The sequence below is a fragment of the Manacus candei genome, unplaced genomic scaffold, assembly GCF_025592945.1.
Source record: "Manacus candei isolate 608988 ecotype Guabito, Panama unplaced genomic scaffold, ASM2559294v1 h1tg000043l, whole genome shotgun sequence".
NCBI classification, from domain to species: domain Eukaryota; kingdom Metazoa; phylum Chordata; class Aves; order Passeriformes; family Pipridae; genus Manacus; species Manacus candei.
Window position 1 is genome coordinate 10,830,869 of NW_026138091.1, and position 21,903 is coordinate 10,852,771.

Here is a 21,903-nt window from a genome sequence, read left to right on the forward strand (position 1 = left end):
GTTTTAACTTCAAATAAATTTTCTTTGATTCTTGATTTGAAGCAAAACAAAACAATCTCTGAATAACTCCAGGGAGAAGTTAGCAGATGGTATTTTCTTATTAATTAACACTGGCTTATTGTAATGGTAGGATCTATGTCTACAGAGCCTTTTGCTTTACATTTGACTCTTCCAAAATGTATATTTTGAAAGTCTTTTTTTCCTCACCCCCACAGGAATGTGAATTGCCCTCTTGTCCAGAAAATACAAAATTATGGACTACATCACTTCCTCTAGTTCATGGGGGGAAAGTGACCCAATGGAGATACGGATCATGGACACCAGTATGTAATGTAGCAGTCACATCTTGCAGAGCAGTCCTCCAATCATTGACCTATCTTTCCATAAAGCTCTCATTAATATATTTTTTCAGACTTAAATCTACCTGGGATAAATTAAAAAGGAATTCTAATATTTTTTTAAGAGAAGGACCTGTTTCTTAAGGAGGAGATAGATACTCCCAGCAAACCATGTGTTTCAAATCTAATCAGGGAAAAAGAGAGGAAAAAATCAGGATTCTAGGAGAGGGGATTGAGCAAAATAGTTTTCATGTGATTGAGAGTGTGATAGGAAGTGTTTTTAAAAGTAATTGATCAGTCTCTGACTATGGAGAACATTTTTGATTTTAAAATATCATTTAAATCTTTAATGTGAATAGTAATTAAACAGTTTGGGTCTTTAAAGGTCTAATTTGCGATTTTTTGTAAAATCAGCATTATGATAATGGTTCCTACATGAACTTTCTTCAATGGAAGAGTTTTTTATTTTGATAATGTGGAAAATTAGATTTACTTAATAGCAATGTGAAATTTTAAAATTATCTATAAAAATGTGTGTGTGTCTGTTAGTTATATCTTATATCTCACAACTATTTTAACTAAATAGCAGTAAAGAGTGCATGGACTGAGGCTACTCAGCAACTCTTCGCTAAATCCACCTTGAACTCCTCAGACATAAAGGCATCAGAAGGGGCTCAATGGAATATGCTAATACAAACTATAATAGCAAGTGGATTGTGAATATCAGTTTTTATTTTAATAGTTGATGTAAATATTGCATCACTTTGTAATAACTAAAATGTTCTGGAAATTACTGATGTTTCTATTGTTAATAAATAAAAAAATTGCCTTTGCAACTGTGTAATTATTCCATGTTATTGTTTAAATGCTGCCTGTTTATATATGCTGAATTGCTTCATGAGAATTAAGGCCATGCAATTCAGTTCCAAGCCAACAGGATTCTTAAGTCCCATACTATCCAGCAGTATTTCACTTTCCTTTCTGGATGCATGGTTCTATTACTGTGAAACGGAAATCTGATTTAATTCTGAAGCCAAGTTCATACTAAGCTATGTTAGTATTTTAGATGTTTGCATGATCTTGGTTTGTTCTCCTGAAGTGTGATGAGCTTGGATTGTTCTCTGACAGTGCTCTGCAACCTGTGGGAAGGGTGATCGTGCTCGCTATGTGAGTTGTAGAGATGCTCATGGAGGAATAGCAGATGAATCTTTCTGTGCTCATTTACCCCGACCAGCTGAAACTGCAAGCTGCTTTAGCCCATGTGGAGAGTGGCAAGCTGGAAATTGGTCCCCTGTAAGTATTAATGGTAAAATTTTTTGGTGTCTATTTAGATTATTGGCCAAAGCCTCTGTTTAGAAATTGGGAGTTCATATTTTGTGCAAGTGTGATTGAAATTGATTATATTGCAAATAATTAATTATCCCTTGAAAAAAATAAACTGTATGTTTCTTCTTGTCGAAAGTAAATGTAAATGTCTCTGTTATTAATTATCAATTTCCTGTTTCAAACACTGTGTTAATTTTTTGGTCAGTGCACAGTTACTTGTGATAGTGGAATTGCAACAAGACAAGTTTTCTGTGTCAACTATAATCAACAAATCAACGAGAATTTCTGTGATCCTGAAGGCCGACCATCTAAGGAACAAGAATGTAACATGCCACCATGTCCACGGGTTTATCATCATATGCCGAAAATGCACGACCCTCCAAGCCATTTTCCAGAAACAGGTTACCTCCCAATACATCATCCACAAGACAATTTAAACCAGTGGAACCATCCCTCTGTGGGAGGATATCAATGGAGAACTGGACCCTGGGGAGCAGTAAGAAATTTTTTTAGAATATATTAATCTGTTCTCTCACGTGTGTTAACATTTCCAGAAATGTTATTGCAGTACAGATCTGGTTGAAAGAGAAGCACATTAATTTTAAAAATCATTATTATTGTAGTTGTTATTGTTATTCAGAATATATTAAATTCTAAATGTAAGTTTTCAGTGATTTCAAATTTAAAATACTTCTACATAGTAGTCATTTTTATTTGCAAATTTCAGTTTTGAAAGTTAACGTTTAAAACCAAGTTGTTTTAACCAATATATTTTACATTTTTCTGATCATGGGATGGCGATACATATGTTTACATGTTTTGGTAGTGCTCTAGTACTTGTGCAGGTGGATTTCACCGTCGAGTTGTAGTATGTCAAGATAAGGAAGGAAGAAGTGCTAGTTATTGTGATGAGGCAACAAAACCTCCAGAGTCGAGACACTGTGATTCTGGACCCTGCCCGCGGTGGAACTTTGGGAACTGGGGAGAAGTAAGAGCATTTCATTTCCAAAGGGAAACATTGTTTACCACATAAGCTTAGAAATTGCAACATAATTATTTGACTGTGCATGGAACTGAACAGCTTTTTTTTACTTATTTCAAAAGAATGAGTTTCAACCTGTTTATCTAAACTTTGTAATATATGTCTAGTGTAATATAAACTTTGTAAATATAAATCCAGAACTGTAGTGGAAATATGAGTGGTGTAAACAAAAGAAGAAAGTATTGTGTGAGGCTAAGAATAGTGTTGCAGTAGCATCTTGAATCTTGAGACATACAAAATTATATTCTGTTACAAAAAGATGAATTGTATGCAGAAAAACCTCAGTGCAATAGCTAGTCTAAGAAAAAAATGAGCACAAGAAGCTGTAGAGAAACTTTATTACATCTAATTTCATAGGTACTGACTAGAGTAACTGCAAGTAGTAGTAGCTACTGGCTTGTAGTCACAAATTAGAAGTATGAAGATAGGATCAGGCATCTAAAAGGTGTGCCTGGGTTAGAATGTTTTGATTAAGCATTTTATGTTGTTGGACAGTTTCTCCATGCCATGTGAAGTCATATCTCAACCATGCATTCTTGCTCAAACACTACAGAAAGAGCTAAAACTGGTTAGTTTTGCATTTATTCTAATCTAACCTCATATGATTGCTGCCCACTTTTCTTATTCATGATAAATCAATGTGTTGAGTTGAAAAAAGAAGAAAGATTGGTTGAGTAACTTTTTTATTTTACTTTTTTTGCCCTCGTTTTGTTCAGATTTAGCCATTCAGTTTTCAAGGTCAGTCTGAGTGTCATTTTCTTTCTGTCTATAGCCATACAGTTGATATACAGTTACTGCAGATGCTGTAGTTTTTGTCTAATTTAGAATCCTTTGGAATACAGTAAAATGCTATAAACTATTATAGGTTGTTTTTATTAGCTCATTAGGAATGAGAATTAGTATTTTTGTCTGGTATTGCAGAATTACAGGCAAACTGAAACCCAGAAAACACATCCTATAAGTATTTTACACTTAGTCACTATAAATTAAACTATGTAAAAGCATGCCCAGTGTCTGAGTCTTTTCTAAGTTTTCTGCCCAGTGTCTGGCAGTGAAAACTAGTTTTAAGACAAATTTCCATATTTTTCTTTTAGTAAAGAAAGAGATACATGCACATTTATTCTAACAAATGTTTACTTCTCCCTGACAGAGTAGAGTCTTGCTAACTGAGACTTTCTGCAGAAAATCACTTGATAAACCATAAAAGTGTAGTTTGGTAAATGTTTTGGTGAGAGAATTTTTTTTCGTTACATAAGATTAGACTTTTAAGTCCTTATTCATCAACAGGATGTCAGGGGAATATGGAAATAAACATAGTAAATAATAACATGTACTGATTATTGCTGTATCTTTTGGTTTAATGGTATGTGATGACTCTCTTAAGAAAATTATTGCATATAAAATTCTGTATTTCAGTGTACTCAGACTTGTGGAGATGGAATAAAAACAAGACTGGTGATTTGTCAGCTTCCTACTGGCCAAATGTTGGGTGATCAAAACTGTGAAATTCTAGACAAGCCACCTAATATGGCACAATGTAATGTGCATTCTTGCCCTGGTGATGTTTCATGGCATCGGGGACCGTGGAAATCGGTACGATAGCATTCACTAATATTTTTTGCTTTCTACTTCTTTGTGTCACTCTATTTCCCCTTGTCTTTTAAATGTTCTATTATTATTTGGTTTGATAACAGTGAAATAATAATGCATGTGGAATATAGGCTATGTATTTTTATTAAGAAATTGTTCCTGCAGTCATTGAATTAAATGAGAAGCACTCATTTCCTTCAGTGGGAACAGTATCATGCTCTGTAAAAGATTATAGGGAATATTTTGAAAATTACCAGAAATCGTCATAGTTATTCTATTTTGAAGGGTTATGATTTGATCTGTGTTTAAATTTAAAAGGGTATGCTGTAATTTATGCTCTAGTATTATCTACATGTTTATATTTGTAAAAAAATCCCAAACTTTTTAGCATATAACTCTTTTCTTACAGTATATTTAAGTATAAAATAACATACACACATGTATATTACACTCTGTCATCAAACATTTTACTCCATATTACCTGTACATTTGTGTATAAAAGTTTATATTAGTAGTTTTAAAATAGGGACTAATTAAAGCTATCTATGTATAATTATATATATAACTGTAATATGTTATTGTCTACATGTCACTGTCTATTAATGTATAAAAATGCCTACTGTAATCACCATTAATCTTTAAAATTGCCACTAGCATATTATTAACATACTGAAGTAATCATAGCAAGCTCTACAATATAGAATACATTATATTTCCCAAGCTGTGAATTTGATAACAATATTGATTACTGTGCTAAATTCTAAGGAGAATAATGGCAATTAAAGGAGGTTGGATCCAACTGTGGTTCCATCAAAATGAGCAAAAAACCTGTCATTAACATCCCTGGGAGAAGGGCTGGGATAACAGTTGTGTGGTTTTTCTATTAAGATAAATATGCAATTTAATTCTATGAATTAATATGGGAACATTTTAAAAGTATTGTCCAATTTCAAATATAATAATTTACTAGTGTTTATATAATCTATTCTAATTTATTGCAAACAGACTGTAAAATGAAACTTTGAATTAATGGTTTACCACAGTTATCTCTTTCTTCCACTATGCAAAACAGAGTTTTGGTTTGTGTTTAGCAGACACTAGATTATCTTATTTAGCCATTAGCCAAATAATGGTGATTTGCTAATGCTTAATAAATGTGTGTACTTCAAGTGCTGAGAAGATAAGCAGGGTTCAGCACAGAGTTGCCTTTGAACTCAATGTTTGTTTTCCTTTTAGAGCAAGAATTATTCACAACCTGTTCATTCCTTCAGTGATGCAGTTTGTCCTGCATTAATGTTACCTGTAAGCTCTTATATTGTAAATGTTACATATGGCTTAGTTTTATAAAGATTTTCATGTTGGTTTATATCTCAATTGATATGAAAAGCCATTTTAATCCTTCAAAAACTAAGTTTAGAGTTGATTCTATTTATCAGAGAGAGTTTGTGGCTCTGTGGTTAATCTGTAAAAGATTTTATTTCATTACACTATCACATGGTGTTGTGCAGAAACAAATGTAGCAGATTCAGGAAATAAAAGCAGACTCACATATTGAATATGCTGTCACATTTTAGATAGTCTGAATGCTGCCAACACACAATCTTTAGTTATTTTTTATTGCTGTTTAAACAGGGCAAAATATATTCATTGAGGATGACTATTATAAAGGAACAATAAAAGCTTTAGTCGCAGGAGCACTGTTGTAGTCTAGCACAAACAGCTTTTTTTAGCCATGATTGACTAGTGATATGTTAGGTTGGCCCTGACTATCTTATGCATTTTTGACATAATAGATGCTCTAATATAGGAAACCGTTAATGGCTGGAGACTGAAGTCCTCAAGCCTGCCATATCTGTGCTTACCCCCTTCTCTATAAAGACAGCAAGAACCAGATAAAACACTGCTTATATTTTCATAAAGGTATTGAGTAATATTTATGTGTCAGGACAGCAATGCAGTGCACTTTTGTATATACTAGTGAGATTCCAATGTTAAAACTTAAGCAGAAACTGAGATGCAAGAATTCCCACTTGTAGCTTAATTTTGTGTGATAGATTCTGCCACCTTTTCCTTCTGACATGCATGGCAAAGATAATACATGGAGAAGGTGAGTAGAAAGAAGGGAATTTCTGACTAATTGCTTTACCTGGAGCAACTCCTTGACATGCTTGAATATGGGCTCTTCTCTGGCCCAGCCAGTTCAGAAATGTGTATCAAAATTGCTTAAAACTTTTCCTTATTCTGATGTAGCTTTATCTAAACCATGTCTGAACTAAAAGCTTCACTCATGGATTATTCCAACTTTTTCATAGCAAGATAGTTTCCTGTTGTATTTTAGATACCAGCAGAAATAGATTCAGAAAAGGTCAAATTAGCTAAGACTAATTCAGAACCCTGAGTCAAGAACCTGATCCACCATGCAGAAGGATTGTTTTGGTTTAGCAAAGTCTTTTGTGTTTTCTTTGATATTGGGGCATTCTAGCTTCTTTCTAGCCAAGAATTCTAGCAAGAAATAACTGAGTATGACACTTAGTGCCAAGGTCTAGTTGACAAGGTGGTGATTGATCAGAGGTTGGACTAGATGATCTTGGAAGTCTTCCAACCTTAGTGATTCTATGAATCTAACTTCTTCCAATAGCTATTGTTATATATTTGAGAATAGGAAACTTTTAGCCAAGTATATTTCTTTCAGTTATTGATTAATTTTACACAGTGTAATTAAAATAAAACATATCTTGTAAATGCACAATAGGGCAGTTGCAAGGAAGGCTCTGTTTATGATTTGAAGCCAGAATTTTGGCTGATGCTTTCTGCAGTTTAGCAGCTATGGGCTGTTACACTTTGTAATGTCTGTCTGTGGCTGCTGGAGCTGATCATCACAAGCTTAAAGGCTCTGTGCTCCTCTCTTGCTGGTTTCTGCATTTGTCCAAATGGATGTGAGTCAAGTAAATCTCAAACTCTGAAGGCTCATACCAGTCCAGGAAGCTTTATCAGAAATACCATGCATATGCAGAAACTTTGATTTTTTGGTAACCTGTGAATCTTTAATTCAGTCCAGTATTTTCATATAATGATATTGAAATCAGAAAGACTCTCTGAAGTTTTACAGGGAGGATGGTTAGGAAACACATCCTTATGCCTGTAAGTTAAATTCATTTGATCTGATGGTCATTGAGAGACTCTGACAATGATCTTTTTAGAATGTGGCTTATGTCTTTTGCCCCCTTAGTTTTGTTCAAGTTTCTAAGTGAATTTTCTTTAGTAAGAACTGAATCATGTTCATTCATTTTCCTCTTTTGTTTTCTTGATTGCCTTTTTACCAAAATTCAGAGGAAATGGAGTGGATTTGCACCCAGTCCATTCATCTTGAAGGACTTTGCCTTTTTTTTTAAAGAATATTGGTGTCAATTTTTAATGTAATTGAGCTTGATAAATATTATACAAGCATTCCTAAATTCAAGTGTTTCAAAATTTGAAACATTTGATTTCAATTTCATTGCCAAATTGTTATGTGCTTAAGTACACCAGCTCTTTTTTCATATATAGAAAGGACAATACAGATGTATATATTTTGATATACAAATAAATGTAATGTATTTATGAGTTAAATAATACTTGAGCTAAATATAGCTGTTTATTTTAATGTAGATGCACCACCGCTACTCTAATTTCGTTGGTGAAGGGATTGAGGCAATGTTCCAAAACTTCATGAAAGAATGAAGAAAGTACAAGCTAAAAAGTATGGAAAACACATGTCACATTAAGAAAAATTGCATAGCATTCTGACAGCTGGCTAAGAATACTTTGTTCTAATATAGATTTTTATTGTATCCCTTCTTTCCAGAGTGCATTGTTGGATTTCTGTGTTTAGTCCATGCAGTAAGACTTCTGGTTTATTGTATTAATTTTCATCAGAGTAGTTCTGGTTTTCTGAACTTAACGACAACCAGTTGTGTTTTACTTAAAGCATGAAAAGAGAGAGTATTAGAGAGTATTACAAATTTGCAAAGACACCATAAGGTTTTTAAACTCAACCATAGTTAGTAGATTTAACAATTTTGTGCTAGAAGAGTTGTAGAATAATCTATCTTGAGTTCAAGAATGATGCTTTGTTACTTTCAATACTAAGCTTTTTTTCCTTTGAGCAGTATTTCCTATATCCACATGCTTTAGTATTCTTAACCAAACAATTGTCTGTAACCTGACAAAAAGTTATGTGGGAATACAATCAAATCAAATGTTGGTTGGATCAATGGTTATGTTTAGGCACAACAAATCTGCAGATATATAGTGCATATATAGTTATAGTCTTGAAAAGCTTTCAAGTATAGCATGCTAGAGAATAAAATATTATTTTTAGTAGTACTTGGCTAGGAAATAATTTGATATAATTTGTAGCAAGCTAGGAGATTTCTTGTGCCCAAACCCTTGCCTGGTACCTGGGCAAAATGTGTAATGTGAACATACCTTTTGTTTTACTCTTCCCTCTGCTGTTCAGCAAGTGATAACTCTTCTACACATCTCGTATGCATTTCCTGGTGGAGGTTTTTTATGGTACCTTCACGTCAAGGATTGTATTTGACTGCTAAGTGAAGCATCACCTTTTTATCTTAGTTTTCTTTAGGGTTTTGGTATTTATCTCTTGATTAAATGGTCATATCTTCCTTACTAGTCTCTTTTTTTCTATGCCACCTAGTTTGTTGCCTGCACAATAGAAAACAGTGTAACTTTCTCAAAATTCCTGATATATATCTGCTTTTATTGTGCTGTGTACGTTCAATTTTTATATATTTTTCTAAAAATCTTAGGGAATGTGGGCAGGTATTACACTGGGGGAATAGAATAAACTATTCATATATGGGAATATGTTTAGGAGCTTGACTTTATTTTTGGCCCCCTGTGGTTTTTCAGTGCTTACAAAAACCCTTGAAAGTCCAGGTAGCGAAACAGCAAGGTTTCTGCTTAGGCAGTTGGTAGTAGCAGTTCATGTTACCTTGAAAGCTTTGTATTTCCTTTGGACATTAATTCTTATATGAGTGTGGATAGCTACCTAAATTTTATCATAAACATTTTAACCTGAATTATTTTAACTTGAAATTTATGTTTACTTTTCATTCTTTCTCATTCCTTTAGAAAGAATATATAGCTCTTTACAAAAGATAGTTATATTTTGTTTGTCTGAAATGTTCATAAAATATAGATTTAAATTCTTTTAAATCTTTTTCTCACTCTTAGGATTTGTATGTAATTCATAATTATTACCTGTGATTCAGAGAAAATAGGCATAAAAAGAGTGGATCATCTTCAAAGTTATCTTTAAGTGTTACTGCTGTTACTTCAGACACATAATGTAATATTTTTTAAAGTGTTTAAAGTGGCTGCTTCTCTAGTTCTTCAATTTTCTACTTACTTGCTCCAGAATAATTTCGATGTAATTCTGTCTTTGCAGTAGTGGAAGAAATCTATTATTACTTGTAATGAATATGAATTTATTTTTTTTTAAATAGTCCCAGTATCCTTCCAGTGTTGTTACTGCCAGGCATCCCATTGACTTCTGCAGGAGCAGAAACAGCCCTAATTTGCATAAGTAAAATATTCATTTGCTTTTATTGTAATGCAAAAAATCTTTCTATGTATGATAAGTGCCTTCATTCACTTTTTCTAATGTGTAAAAAGTATTTATATCTTTAAAAATGATCTTTTATATTAAAAGGGAATTCAGAATCAGTGAACTTGGTTTTCAAAACCAGCTTCAGTCTTTACCTCTACTTCTGCTGCTGCCTAATGTCAAACTTCAAAATACCTCACTGCCAATACAGCACATTAAATTAATATCCCACGGCCTGAAATCTTAATGTTAGCATCTGCTATTCATTTTTTAAAACTTTGGAAATTGATAGTGGGAGGCCTTTTCAGAGATAACTGATGACATATGTCACTGCCCAAATAATGTCATAAAACAGACTTGGGATAGTGCATTTCATTTAGGGTCATTCTGATAAAAATGAAAGAAAATATTTGTTTCCAAAATTCAAAAGCAAATATTTGTGTAATGTTAATCAAGTTTAAAGGAAATTTCTCCTTTTTGGTGCTATGTTGCCTGTATAGCTTGAAATAATAAATAATTTATAATGTATGTGTGATAATTTAATGACTGTGACTTGTGTCTGTGAAATACAGTTGCATTTTAACCCTTCTTTTTCATGCATGTTGTGTGGCTTTGTGTTATATTTATTGTGCCCTTTATTAAGGAATGTTAATGTTTAAATAAATAAATAAAAGGGTGGGACAGGAACTAACCACTTTTCTGAAAGTGAGGGTTTTTTTACTCTAGAGTAACCTTTGTGTTGAAATTAACTACATATGATATTTTAGTGACATTATTTTCATGGGGAGAACTCTTATACAGAAAAAAAATACTGTTACTGAAATAGATAGTAGGCACATGATCTTTGATGACAAAGCTTAAAGATCCTAGCTGCTTATTTTTTTGCTGGAGCTTCAGTTTTGCTGGAGCTTCAATTTTACAGCCCAGTCCTGCTCCCACTTAGTCAGTGACAAAAGACATAGAAAACTGAGGATCATAACATAATACTCAGTTCTTAATCTCAAAGATGTAACATGGGTTTTTACATTCTCCAAACACTTTTACAGGAAGAGGTTTGCAGAAATTTCAGACCATGCTTTTAGAAAGAGGACAAGTAGAGGGTAACATAGTCAAAACAAAAATAATAATAATAATAATTAAAACCCCCACAAAACCCCAACAACCAGAATATCGTGGAAGGGGAAAAGAAGCAGGTGGTCCTTAATGCTGTGCCTAAATACATACAACCATTTAATGAGAATGAAAGGAATATGAAGTTACTGATGTATTTATTAGAACTTTCAGAAAAGCTGAAGTGTTCTAGGTGGTCAGATCAGTGTGAAAATCATTGTGAGATGTGGCAGTTTCAGAAACCACAGTCAGAACTCATAAATGTTGGTTCAAAGTGTTTTTGAGACCCACATTTAGAAGTTGTCAAACATATGAAAGTATAAGCATTTCCAAGCATTTATGAGGGTCAGTACACAAATATTTTTATTACCTGGCATGGATTGGAAAATGAACAATATGTTCCCTAGTTCTGTGTTGCAGGAGTTCCTAGTCCTTACTTTGAAAACCAGTAAGTGTGGGAGACTGGTGACTCCACTAAAACAACCTGATATTCATATCAGTATATGTTCTAGCATGTATCTACCTGGCCCTTTCACTTCAGTGAGAGCAGGATTGGGCACTTAGATTTCCCACTGAATCAATCATTTGGAAGCTTTCATGCGTGCTCATATTTTGCACATGAAACATCATGTTGGAAACCTTGATTGTTAGTAAATTGAAAATATACAGAAGAGTGGCTTAGGTTAAAAGCAAATTGGATTTCAACACATGAAGGTAGGTAAAATGTTTCATTTCTCATCTAAAATATATTTTCATGCCAAAATAATATTTAATATAAATTTGAGAGGAGGGCATAATTCTTTAGGTGATATTTAGTTTAGTGACATAGAAAGAGTTATATTTTTATACGTCTAAAAAAGTTTGAAAAAATTCTGACAATGCTATATTGTTCCAGTATATATTGCTTTGACTTTTCAGTTTTTAAAGTTCAAATACAAAATCTTAGATTTTAATAAAATGAAAAAAGTGAAGTGATATGAAGTGATACTTTTTATAGAGCAGAAAAACACACAAGAGATCATGTATTTGTCAGTCTTTTAATTTCTGAGCTACTGTTTTGCTGTTGCTAACATGAATAAAAATGATAAATCAGGGATTGCACTTGCTGACATCCGGGATTTCTTCTGCTCATATTTAGGTTTTTGGAAACTCGGATGAAACTAATTTGTCTACTGTTGTAAGACTGCATTATGTCTAGTTACTTTTGTAACTGGTTAATTGAAAAGACCCTATCTCTAAAGATAATAAAACGAAATTTTAAATTGTGAAAATATTATAAACTAATGCTTTTTTACTGTCCGACCCCTTTGTGCAAATGTAACTTCCATAGCAGAGATCCTCCATCATGTTAAAAATGTGGTCCAACTTGCATTATGAAGACCTATGAACAAAATGTTCCTCTCAAGGGGCCAAAATTACTTTTCAGTGAGTGCAGATTGTGTCATTCCTGTGCATTTGTTCAGTTTTCCCCAGCTTCACAGGAGGCAGGAGTCTAACCTCCCCGTGATACAGTCTGTTAAACTGTGTCCAGTTTTTGGAAGCAACAAATGGATTCACTTTGGGTTTTCGTTCGGGTTTGTGAACACAACTGCCGGATGGACACAGATACACCTGTTGTTCTCTATTTGGAAAGTGTGTCCGGAAATATACCCATTTATTAGAAACAGGGAGGAAAACCCCATGTTTCTTTTGCTCACAGTGGATTTTCTAGCTCTGTTTCTGCCACCCTTCTTTGGTGATGCTTGCACTTTACTCACTGTCTTCAGTCCTGCTGCCTTCATGTAATCACTTAAATGTATTACTAGTGTTACATGACTGTGGGTAAAGAAAGGTCAGACTTGCTGAAGTCTGGAGAAGTCAGCAATTTGACGTCTGCAATGCTGTAATGGTGAAAGTGCCTGTATGAAGCTCTTACAGAACATATCGAAGGCAAAGAGCAGGACTGCTTTTCAATTTTGTAAATGGGACACAAATTTTCACTTGTAGATTAGATTAGCAGAAAGAGCTAGTGAGTGTCTAGCTCTTTTCCCAATTGCCACTGATTTTAGAAGGAAAGGTAAGGCAGAATTGTTTGTTGGGGATGTTGTTTCTTTGTTGGTTTTTTTTTTAATTTACTAATGTTTCTGTATTTTTAATTGTGATTTGCCTCAGCCTGTTGTATGTATCATTCAACTGTCAGATGATAAAGTTAGGTACATGTACCAGATGTGCTGCAGGAATGCTGGCTGAGTAATGCATTTTATCTGTTCCGTCCCTCTCAGCAATTAATAATCTGATCATACTTTTCATCATTTTAATATATACTGTCATGAATGACAGTGATAATGTTGCTTGAATAATGGCTGATGGTGGAGTTCCTACCAGAGGTACATACAGACCCTTCAGTGGCATTTAAGACATGCACAGAAAGTAGCTGAGCCTGCCAAATGGCTGCTGAAAGGAGGCAGAAATACCTGCTGGTTTCCTGGTGCTCAGGTGGTAACCAGGCAGAGTGGATTCAAATTAAGAGCAAGTAAGGCAGGAAGAATAACTATACAATTAAATTTTTACTGTATTTGAGAGATGAAATGGAACATATAAAGGAAGAGTTAAATGAGATACCAAGTATGATATGTCATTATTATTGAGAATGTATTAATCATTAACTCATAATTATGGTTATTAGTTTTAAATCCACACCCAGACATATATCTCCATAATCCATTTTTCTTGTGTTATTGTAATAGCTGAAAGCTTGTTTGAAGGTCTAATTGTGTTATGTGTATCATGTAGGTAAAACAAAGAGAAGGTTGCTGGCTGGAAAAGCTTAGTCTCATTTATGAGATATATGTAGACAGAGTGGGAATACATGGCACAGTGAAGCCTCTGAGTATCACAGTAGGTGGGGAGCTGAGTATGGTAACAGTCTATTCTTCAAATGCTCTATTGTTGGCATCAAGAAGTATGTCGGGCTTTAGGCAGTGGTGGGCAGAATAGTGGTGTTCCTCCTTAGGGGGAAAGATGTGATAGGGCTTTCATATAAGGACCTCATCATCTGTTTCATTTGTGCTGAACTCAAGGTAATGGACAGTGCTTTGAGATGTCAGAGAGGCAGACCAAAAAACAACTTACAAATCTAACTGGAATGAATAAAAGAAATTTTGTGGATGATCATTAAGTGAAATTTCGAGAGTTCTGGTTCTGATTTTTCCAACAGCTGCAAAGAGTATGGTTGCTCATCTACCATCCAGGCAGATTGCTGTTTTCCCCCATTAAGGCTACTGCTAGCTGCAGTGGATAAAATAATTCAGACCATGTGGTGTCAACTTTAAAATATTGTAAAATTTCTCTGTAGCATCATCAGTAGAGTTTGGCTTCTGCAGACGTGAAATCATTTTACCTTCAATATATGTGCTAATGGTTCTGACTTAGTTTTAATCAGGATGTCTTTATTTTTAAGAGGAATACAGTAGCACATTCCTATTAGATGCCAGATATATCCTCTCATAGCAGTTTTTCCTTCTGGTTATCCACATCAATCCTAAAATCTGTCCTTAATCCTCTTTATCCTCCATCATTCCTACTTTTTCCATGCTTATATAGATATATATGTTCGTAGTTTCTCATTTATGTCTACTATTAAATAGATACACTTCAGCATGCTTGGAAAATAGTTATTCAGGAGGTTTTTGTTACCCTTCAGATGAAAGTTGAAACAAAAATTGTCTTAAAAACAGTCTGAAAAAAAGCTGCTGTTTAATGAAGTGTATGGTACTCAATCCTGACAGAAGAGGTATGGCTAGGGATGGTGGACAGGTTAGATGACCTCAAACAGTCACTACAGTCTCTGTTCTCAGCTGTGACATGCAGACTGGCTGTTAGGTCGTATTGCAGTGCACTCCAGAGTCTCCTACTCCCACACTGGCATTGGTTTGGAGAGTACTGGTGTTAACATCCACAACATGCACCTGGAAGCCCTGGAAACCAGTGTGGGTGTGTGCCTGCTTCTCAGCCTGTTACACAACCACAATACGTAGCTAGACTAAAAGGAGAAAAAAAGTCCCTCTTGGGCTGACTAGAGAAAATGATTACTGCCTTCTTTTGTTGCTGAGTTAAAAAATTACAATATTTGATGATAACACTTGGGGCAGAGAACACTTGTTCTCTGGCTTCCATTCCAGTGATGGAACGGTAGTAATAGCAGTTACGGCTGTCCTTCCTGAGCTGCTGTGTTGAAGAGATGTGTGGTTTGGTTTTCAGATGCGCTACAGTACCTCATGGCATGCTTTGCAAAAGTTTTTGACAAGTTCAGCAGTAGGAATATGGAGATTTACCTTGTGTTACTGTGTTACTGACCTTAGAAGACCATCTGTCAGTGTCACAGGAGCTGAATCTGTGCTGTGGGACTGAACTTCGCAAAGTGTTTTCAGGTTTCAGTGCTGGTTTCTCACCTTTCGCATTTTGATATACAAGTGGTCAAATTCAATTTAGAAATATAGTCTTTTTTGATTTAAACAGAAAAAATTATGTTACTGAGCTTAGAAATCCAGTCAAATTGTGTGGTAGGAGTGACTGGATCAGAGCGTAGTCTTGAAGTATTGCAGCCCTCGTGGGAATACGATTCGTACTTACAAGAGGGAAGTGTGTTTATTATGCATTTTCATCAAAGATCACATGACATTAGCTGTGGGATTGAAAATATTACTGCAGAAACTTTTCACTCTAGATCTTATCTTCCAAATGCCATCTAGAACTCTGCAAAGTGAGAGGGCCACAAAGAACTGGAATGAAGGAGAATAATACTGGGTATATGCTTTTTGGGTATATGCTTTTTGTCATAGCGTATTTTAATTCTAGTGCTTTAGTTGATATACAGCATACAGTCTTGGATAACTCTTCGTAAAAAGCCACACAGAGATTTGGAGAGTATGGAGGACAGCCACTTAAATGGTAAGAGACTTGGAGGAAAGGCTGGGGTAGCTTGTGTTTCTCAAGACTGAGACTGTGGAAGAACGGACTGAATGGGGTATTCTTGCAACACATAATCAGTGGTTATAAAGAGGTGAGTGTTTCTAAGTCTGCTAAGGGTAGTCTCTTTAATGGTAAGAGAGACTATCGTTAAATCATAAAGTACTTTTTCTAACTGTAAGGATGGTTATACAGTGGAAAAATACAGCAAGGGAGGCTTTAGCACCCCTGTCATTGAAGACAAGACTGACAAACTGCTGTCAGGAATGATCCAGATACAGCTGATTCAAACTCTTAAGCAGCATGATGGATTGGATGAAGTCTTTAAGTCCTACTTGGCCTAGCCTTCCTCCTTTCCATTGCTATAGCTGCAAAAGCACATTCAGAAAAGTGGCAAAGCAGACTTGCAGACTGCAGATGAAAGGAGGATTCATCAAATCAAAACATTTTCTGAGCATCATTAACATTAAAGTTTTGAAATCAAGCTGTACTCAAATGAGAAAACAAAAGCATCTTCAGTGTAACTTCCATAGTTGACATATAATTTGGATGTAACAGTTGGAGTTCAATCTGCTCCTTCTCAGGAGGATGGAATGTTTGGTCCTTTGTAAGCAGGTCTTTTCTGAGTGCTTGAGCTAATGGCACAAGTGTTTATACTTGCTTTAGTGAAGAATTGCTAACTCAGAATCAAAGAATTCAGTAGGACCTAATTACAGAGTCTGTGTTGTTTCTTCATAGTAGTCAACATACTTAAAGGAAAGAAGAACTTTTTGAATGCTTTTAGCTAAAAAATGTGTGTCTTGTGCTCAAGCATCACAATAAACCCTGGGGAAATGCAGCTAGCAGAGGAGGCAGGCACAAGAAGAACTACTTCTAATAAAGCAAATGAAAAGTTAAAAGTAACTCTCAACTAAGCAATGCTCAACATTTTATTTTATTAGTGTCTTGTGTAGTAGTGATCCCAGTGTACTAGAAGAATAGTTTTACAAGAGTCCAAACAGACTTTTGGGACAACTGGGGATCATCAAAATGCAGTTTGTCAGACAACTCAAGCAACTACCATGTTTAATCCTGTAGGTTTTAAACTGATCTTCATGTCCAGTCACAGTTATAATCAAAAAAGACAGAGAGGAAGAAAATACCTTTAAACATTTGGAATATATTTTATGCTTTTTCATTTCTACTGTTGTAGCTGCACCCCAGTAGACAGTTGAACCCCTCATAGTCATTCTCTCCCTCCCCCTGATGGGATGGGGAAGAGAATTGAAAGGGTAAAAGTGAGAAAACTCATGGGTTAAGAAAAAGTATTTTTCATAGGTAAAGCAAAAGCTGCATCAACAAGCAAAGCAAAACAAGGAATTCATTCACCACTTCCCATAGACAGGCAGGTGTTCAGCCATCCCCAGGAAAGCAGAGGATCACATGTGATATTTGCTTGGGAACACAAATGCATCACTCCACATGCCCCTTCTTCCTACTTGTTTCCCACAGTTTTTAGTGCTGATGGCAACATCACTTGTTCTGAGATAAGCCTTGGGGTTGGCTGTCCCAGATGTGTCCCCTCCAAACCACTTGTTCAGCCCCAGCCTCCTCACTGGCCTTGATGCTGTGTGAGTACTGTTCAGCAATAACTAAAATATCCATGTGTTTTCAACACTATTTTAATCACAAATCCAAAAGCTTACCCTACAGTAGCTACTGTGAAGAAAATTAACTCTATCCCAGCCAAACCCAGTAAAGTTACAGTACTGCTTCTAGTCACTCATTTATATTTTAAGTCTTTATCTATCTAATATGAATATAAAGAGAAACTGTTGCATGCTTTGCATTTACTGGCCTTTTTTTTCAGTATCCAAAAGCCCACTGAGCCACCAGCTAAAAACACTTCCTTTAAAGAAAAGGTTAAGGAAATTTGGTATGCATCCAAACTCTTGGAGTTCAATCCACCAAACAATACAAGGTCTTTAATTTTTCAATTAAATAGTAATAGCAAAAGAATCAAAAAGCTTTTAGTGTGTCTGCTGCAGAAAGACCCTCAATTTTGTAGGAATTGATGATGGCATGCCTGTATGAGAGTCCATCTGTGCCACAGAAAGCACCAGGAGTTCTGTCAGGTTGATCCTCACAGAACTTTATTGCTATGAAGAAAACACAAACAGATGAATCCTAGTTACCAGTGTTATGGAATGACTTTGAACAATGGTAATGAAGGCCAGCTTTTACTGCAGATTTATGTATTTAAAAGAACATGACATATGGGAAATATGACGTTTGCCAATATTGATACAGTGCTAGAATTTCTGTGTAAAATGGTTACAGGATGGGTTTTTTTCAATTTGCAACTTTTAAAGAAATGTTGAAATTTCTTGTGAGATTTAAAGATTTTATGGATTTTTTTTCCCCTACATGTGCAAAAAATATATGAAAAATTGTACTCTCCATAAACCTCCAATTGTGTGGAATGTCATACAAGTGGAACCACATTACAGAAAAATTGAGCAGTAAAGACTACGCTATTCTTGACCATAGTTACGTGCAGTTGTGCTTTCCCCAGTCTTTCCACACAGACCGCATAATAACACGTTGGGAGCTTCAAGAAGAAACACAAGCTTATGAAGGGCAAAGTTCAGCCTTGTAAGAAATGTTCTATAGGCTGGATGCATTAAAAGTGGCTTCCAGAGCACAGAACGAGGCTTTACTCCTGTACCAGTGAGAATTCGACACTTCTTACTGATGTTACAGAGCTGAGGGGAAGCTGGTCAGGCAGGTGTCTTAGGTCGACATTCAGTATGCAGCTATCTAAAGAAAATACTGACAGTGGGGATAGAGGTGGGCAAAACATCTCCTTGTAAGCGTAGAGACCTTTAGACTTGGGAGTCCCACTCAGGGATCTTCTGTGGATTCTATATTTTCATTCTGAGGACTGAGCAGGATCTATGCTCTGCCCTTACAGAAATGTTGAGTCATCCCCACTTTATTATATTGATTAAAGCTTTTGATTCAGCATTTGAGTGACTTGGTTTGCTATCTTTGCTATTCATTCTCTGTAATGGAGGGTAGGCAATGCCTACTTGTCAGGAGCCTCCCATGAGAAGCTGTATGGGACAGGAATAGTCTTTATTTCTCTTGCTAAAGGTGAGTCACTATCCAGTAAAGAACACAGCTGCACCTGCCTGCATCTGATGCCAAGGCACTTGGGGAGGAAACGATCCTTTTAAGAATTTTTTTTTTTATAGTTTATCTAAGGAATGAAGCCAGAATATGCCCAATTTCAGGAGAATACTGTAAATACAGACTAACATATCCTCTTGAACTTTCCATTGACGATCCTGGATCTGCTACATCCAGAGCAAGTGTATTAGCTTTTTCATGTGTTAAAAAAAAAAAAATTAGGAGAATTTTTCTTTCTTTAATTGCACTAAATATCACTTATCGCTGTGTTTTGTAATGTGCCTCATTCAGCTGCTGTGTGCTCAGTATACACTCAGAGCAATTGCTTTCTTTTTTCAACTTGTTAGTAGAAATAGAGGAAAATCTCTTTTCAGAATGTTGGTGATCCTTATGGGCATGTAAAGCAATGAGCTGGTAGTCTGTTAAAAAGATTGTACATGCCTGTAGAATTAGACTGTTCAGTAGTGAAGATTTTTAAGGTCCTTGACTGTGGCTCAGGGCAACCTAGGTGCTTCTGTGACTGATACGTATGCAAGGCTTTAAGAATAACAATCCTTGAGTTAGTTGCCTAAATTTTATCAAGGTCTAATTGAAATCGTAAAGGATCTGGTCCTTAGAGATAATTAGGTTTCTGTTCCTCATGCTGCTGTTGGTGGGAGACAGTCACTGCAGCAGCTGTAAGAATCTGGCCCTGTAGAACCATGCTGAAGCAGGTAGGAGCTGCTCCATGAAATTCCAGGAGTTGAAGTACCCCAAGCACTTGGTTCTAGCAAAACTGCTTGGAGGCACATCCTAGTTTGGTCTTTTATTTGGTTTTAAGTTTTGGCAATTGTATGTAAGCAGAAGTTTACAAATGCTTAATGTCTGGGGGTGTCTTTTAGCTTTTAAAAGTATCAGGAGCTTTCATTCCTTCAGAGCAACAACATGTTAACATAATGAATTTAACAACAATGTTCTTACATGAATTAAGCTAAAAAATGCAACTAAAACACAAAACAACAAAAAAAAAATTAAAAAGCTCTTAATTTGAAACTCAAAATATTAGGATACTGTTGAATCACCTCTTGCACTGTGAAGGTCCTTTTTTTCAGTGCAAGATCTATTCAACAGGAGGTTTGGATGTATGGAAACAGAAAATCAGATCTGTATCTTGATGAATATGTGAAAGAATAAGATAGCAAATCTGTTGCCTCTGTATTTCTGGAAAACTTACAATTTTTAAGGATTTGATGCATTTAAGATTTTTTTATATAATCCCAACCTCTTGAACGTGTCTTTTTAAGTTTTTAACATAACATTAAATTAACATAGAGTGAAAAAACTCCCTTGAAAAAGATATTTAAATGTGAATATTTTCATGGTATGATTTGTCAATGTCCTGTAACTTACTGTCTCTTACAGCAAAGAAAAAAAATAAATCAGATGACTTATACAAAATTATATTACTGGAAAGATAAACTATATTCCTTATAATTGATTTAATTTTTTTTAAATACAAACATTTTTTAAAATAATTGAAAATATTTTCTACCTACAGATTTTAGGTATCTTCCATTTGTGTTCCAGCATTTTACATTAAGATAACTAGATTTCAGCTAGCTTTAGTCATCAGAGCTGAACAGTATTTGGGTGAAATATTTTACATAACTGTTCATAAATCTTCTGTTATTTTTAACATCTAAACTGGCATTTTCCTTTCTGAACTCCCTCTTCAGGTTCCAATCTAATAGAATTAAAGCCAAATGTGGATTATCTTAATTCCTCTATAATTCTATTGTAATTACAAAATTTAGTAGAACATCTTTATGAAAGAGAAGCAGGCATTGCTCTGGAACTGCTAACATTATCTTAAATAAACTAACTTAACACACAAACCTTTGGTTTCTTTCTTTAGAAGAAGGAATAGCACAAATTATAAAGATGAAATTAGTCCATTTAAATATAACAGAGATAACTCGGTTGAATTTGCACCAATGAAGGGAAAAACAACCCAACTGAAAAAATTGAGATCCAGTTTTAACCTGTGTAGAAGTAAACATGTAATGTTATATCTAGTGGAAAGAGATATGGGAAGATCTTTCTAAGATTGAGATGCAGGATAAGAGATTTCTTTGTATAGTCTATTGCTGTTAGCAGCCATTAGCCCTGTACAATAAATGTAATTTTTTGTTGAATATAAGATATCTGCACAAGGTATATAAACAAACATGTTTATCTACTGAAAAGTATTGTCTTAGTACTTAATGTTGAGTGCAATGAGAAATTAAAGAGTGAGATTATGCTGTGCTGGGAGATAATTCTGTGCTGTGGTAGTCTCAGCTCCTAAAGTGAGAACTTCTTGGGACAGCTTCTTTGGTTGCAGCTCTCAGCCTGGAGTGATGTCCCCACGAGGGCTATAAGGCCTCTCAAGGGAGCTCTCTGGAGCCTGATTTATTCTGCAGAGGGAAAAGCCATTGAGGAAGGAGGGACATGTAGTATTTTCCTAACACGTCATAGGCGAAGGTTAAGTAACTCTGTGCTGCACTTCACTTCCTACTAAAGAATTAAAAGGAAGAATCTTTAGAGTTTATGTCTACAGTTTATGTTTGAAATTCCTGAAAAAAAACTTTAAGGGAGAGTAAATTATCAGATGACAATAGTATTTTGGTTTTCATGCATACAAGTTATCTTACTTGCTTTGATAAATAAATCCTTTTAATTCAGATCTGAGTTTTCTGAGAGGCTTTTATAATGATATGGTTTGCAGAGTTTTAAGTTTTCTGACCTACAGT

General features: G+C 35.0%; 1 protein-coding gene across 2 annotated transcripts in view; it reads left to right on the top strand.

Annotated features, from left to right (window-relative positions):
* ADAMTS20 (ADAM metallopeptidase with thrombospondin type 1 motif 20) overlaps nucleotides 1-21,903 on the top strand; it is a 95,298-nt gene that overhangs the window by 57,884 nt on the left and 15,511 nt on the right. For both annotated transcript variants that reach the window (XM_051795360.1, XM_051795361.1), the window contains 5 exons: nucleotides 216-323; nucleotides 1,467-1,631; nucleotides 1,870-2,160; nucleotides 2,491-2,652; nucleotides 4,123-4,299. In XM_051795360.1, coding sequence (XP_051651320.1) covers nucleotides 216-323; nucleotides 1,467-1,631; nucleotides 1,870-2,160; nucleotides 2,491-2,652; nucleotides 4,123-4,299 — 903 coding nt within the window. The remainder of the gene's footprint in view (nucleotides 1-215; nucleotides 324-1,466; nucleotides 1,632-1,869; nucleotides 2,161-2,490; nucleotides 2,653-4,122; nucleotides 4,300-21,903) is intronic.